Source organism: Melanotaenia boesemani, chromosome 11, assembly GCF_017639745.1.
Source record: "Melanotaenia boesemani isolate fMelBoe1 chromosome 11, fMelBoe1.pri, whole genome shotgun sequence".
NCBI classification, from domain to species: Eukaryota; Metazoa; Chordata; class Actinopteri; order Atheriniformes; family Melanotaeniidae; genus Melanotaenia; species Melanotaenia boesemani.
Genome location: NC_055692.1, coordinates 6,837,922 through 6,839,967, shown reverse-complemented (window position 1 = coordinate 6,839,967; position 2,046 = coordinate 6,837,922). Strand labels below are relative to the sequence as shown.

Below are 2,046 nucleotides of genomic sequence, written 5' to 3'. Positions count from 1 at the left end.
GTGGATCAGGAAACTTTTCTCTAATAGCCCACACACAACAACTGGGGATGACACGCCGATTTCCTGCTCCCAGGGAGCCGTGCTTCCATTATATGAAATGCCTATAGGCGGCATACCGGTACTGCCTGTTATCACCTGGCTCTGTTGCATGGCCAAGTGCTGTCACATCTTCTCGATAATGCCTATGTATCCTAAGATATCCTTCATCAAGGCAATATTGGGTAAAATGTGGTAGCTTGCTGATGCAATTAGCTGGTGTCTGACCACAGCAGATCCTCTCCCTGTCGGTTGGCATCTCCCAGCATAACCCACAAGTACACCAGGGCATTCCTGGGACTCCAGCTGCCTCTGAGACGCTTGAATTGCTCTGTTGCAATAGAAGATCAAAAATCAGGCCTGGTTGCCTTACGACGAGCTGTGATGCAAGCCTTCTTAGGTCCTCAGCAGTCATGTCATCAAGAAGTCTCTGCAAGGTATAAAAAAAGATTAGTTATAAAAGTGGAGCCTAATTTTATTTATTAATGGAAAACAAAGTGTAAAGCCAAGTAAAAGATTTGATTTATTAGTGAAGGCCTGTGTCTCCCTATTCTGTATAGAGTTTTAAATATTACTATAGTATCTGATGAAATGGTTTGACTGTCAAAGCAAAAAGTTCAAATACTAAGAATAAGTGCTGTAAGTACATCCATAAATTACACATAAAAACGCATTTACGTTGCAACAAGAAATAATACATGAAATATATGTAGCATTATTAGTTATTGCAATATTTGTGAAAATAAGGACTTTTTTTAAGTATATTTTTTATCAGTGATAGCTTGACAAACCATTGAACATGAAGCTGCATCCTGCATTTTACCTGTGTGGCAGCCAAATGGTCACGGCGATACTGTTCAACTCTATCCGAGTGCTCAGCTCTGGAAGCTACAGCTCGTGTTCCTCGGCCTCGGCCTCTGCCTCGTACCCTGAACCCTCTTGCTCGTCCTCTCGACCGTCCACCGGACCTGCCTCGGCTCAAACGCTGCGAACTTTGTGACACATCGTCCTCGTCACTCTGAAAACACAAGTGCACAGACTGACGTATCTGTAACAACATTCAAACCTGCAAATTCTGCATCGTGTTATCGTGTCAGTCTGTTAGTCTAAGTCAGTCTAATATTAGCTGAATATTTGCAAACATATTTATAACGTTATAATTAACCTAGCAACTAGATAGCTAATCACATAGCTTTGCCTCATTTACTAGCATTGTTTATTCCATAATACTGCATTGCAATTTTAACATGTACTACTTCGCAAAACAACATAGTAAATTACAATTTTCAGCGTGAGGCAGAACTTGTTTAAACAGTTACTTACTGGTTCACTTGGAGTTGAAAAACTGGATGCCATCTCAGCTCCTAAATAAGTCTTGTGGACGGTGGAGATGAAAGTGGCGCTGCTGTGTGAATTGGGGGTGGGAGGGGTGAGGAGTATTACTCATTACTGCCACCCTGTGGTGGTTTGTGGAGGTGACGGAGTTGTGTTTTATTTATTACTGCCACCTGGCGTTGGAAAGAATTGCTGTGAAATCCTACAGATTCTGCCTTTAAACAAATTTGGGTTTGGGTCATTTTTCATAGATTGGATAAAAATATTATATAACAACCCAAATGCATGTGTAAAGACCAATGATCAAACTTCTCCAAGCTTCTGTTTGCAGAGAGGCACCAGACAGGGCTGCCCGCTTTCTCCATCACTCTTTGCTATTTTTAAATAGATTTAGATATCTAGGCACAAACATTTCCCCCAGGTTATCAGAACTAACAAAGCTAAATTATGTACATCTACTTAAAAAAATAGATGATCTCTCACGGTGGAGGCGCTTACCCATATCACTCATGGGGGGGGGTTGCCACAGTTAAAATGATGGTTCTACCAAAAGTAAACTACCTGTTTTCATTGATACCCACTAAACCATCCTCCACCTGGTTTAAGTCACTGGACTCACAAATATGTAAATTCTTATGGAAAAACAAGCCATCACTTATCAGTCTAAAAACTATA

The 2,046-nt window shown here is 41.0% G+C and overlaps 1 protein-coding gene across 1 annotated transcript in view; it reads right to left on the bottom strand.

Annotated features, from left to right (window-relative positions):
* The window catches only part of LOC121648833, a 1,786-nt gene extending 227 nt beyond the window's left edge, over positions 1-1,559 (bottom strand). Inside the window, exons 1-3 of the mRNA XM_041999257.1 lie at positions 1,360-1,559; positions 860-1,054; positions 1-466 (exon numbers count right to left, since the gene is read on the bottom strand). The exon at positions 1-466 is cut by the window's left edge and continues 227 nt beyond it. Coding sequence (XP_041855191.1) covers positions 89-466; positions 860-1,054; positions 1,360-1,392 — 606 coding nt within the window. The 5' untranslated portion in view covers positions 1,393-1,559 and the 3' untranslated portion in view covers positions 1-88. The remainder of the gene's footprint in view (positions 467-859; positions 1,055-1,359) is intronic.
* Positions 1,560-2,046: the final 487 nt, after the last annotated feature.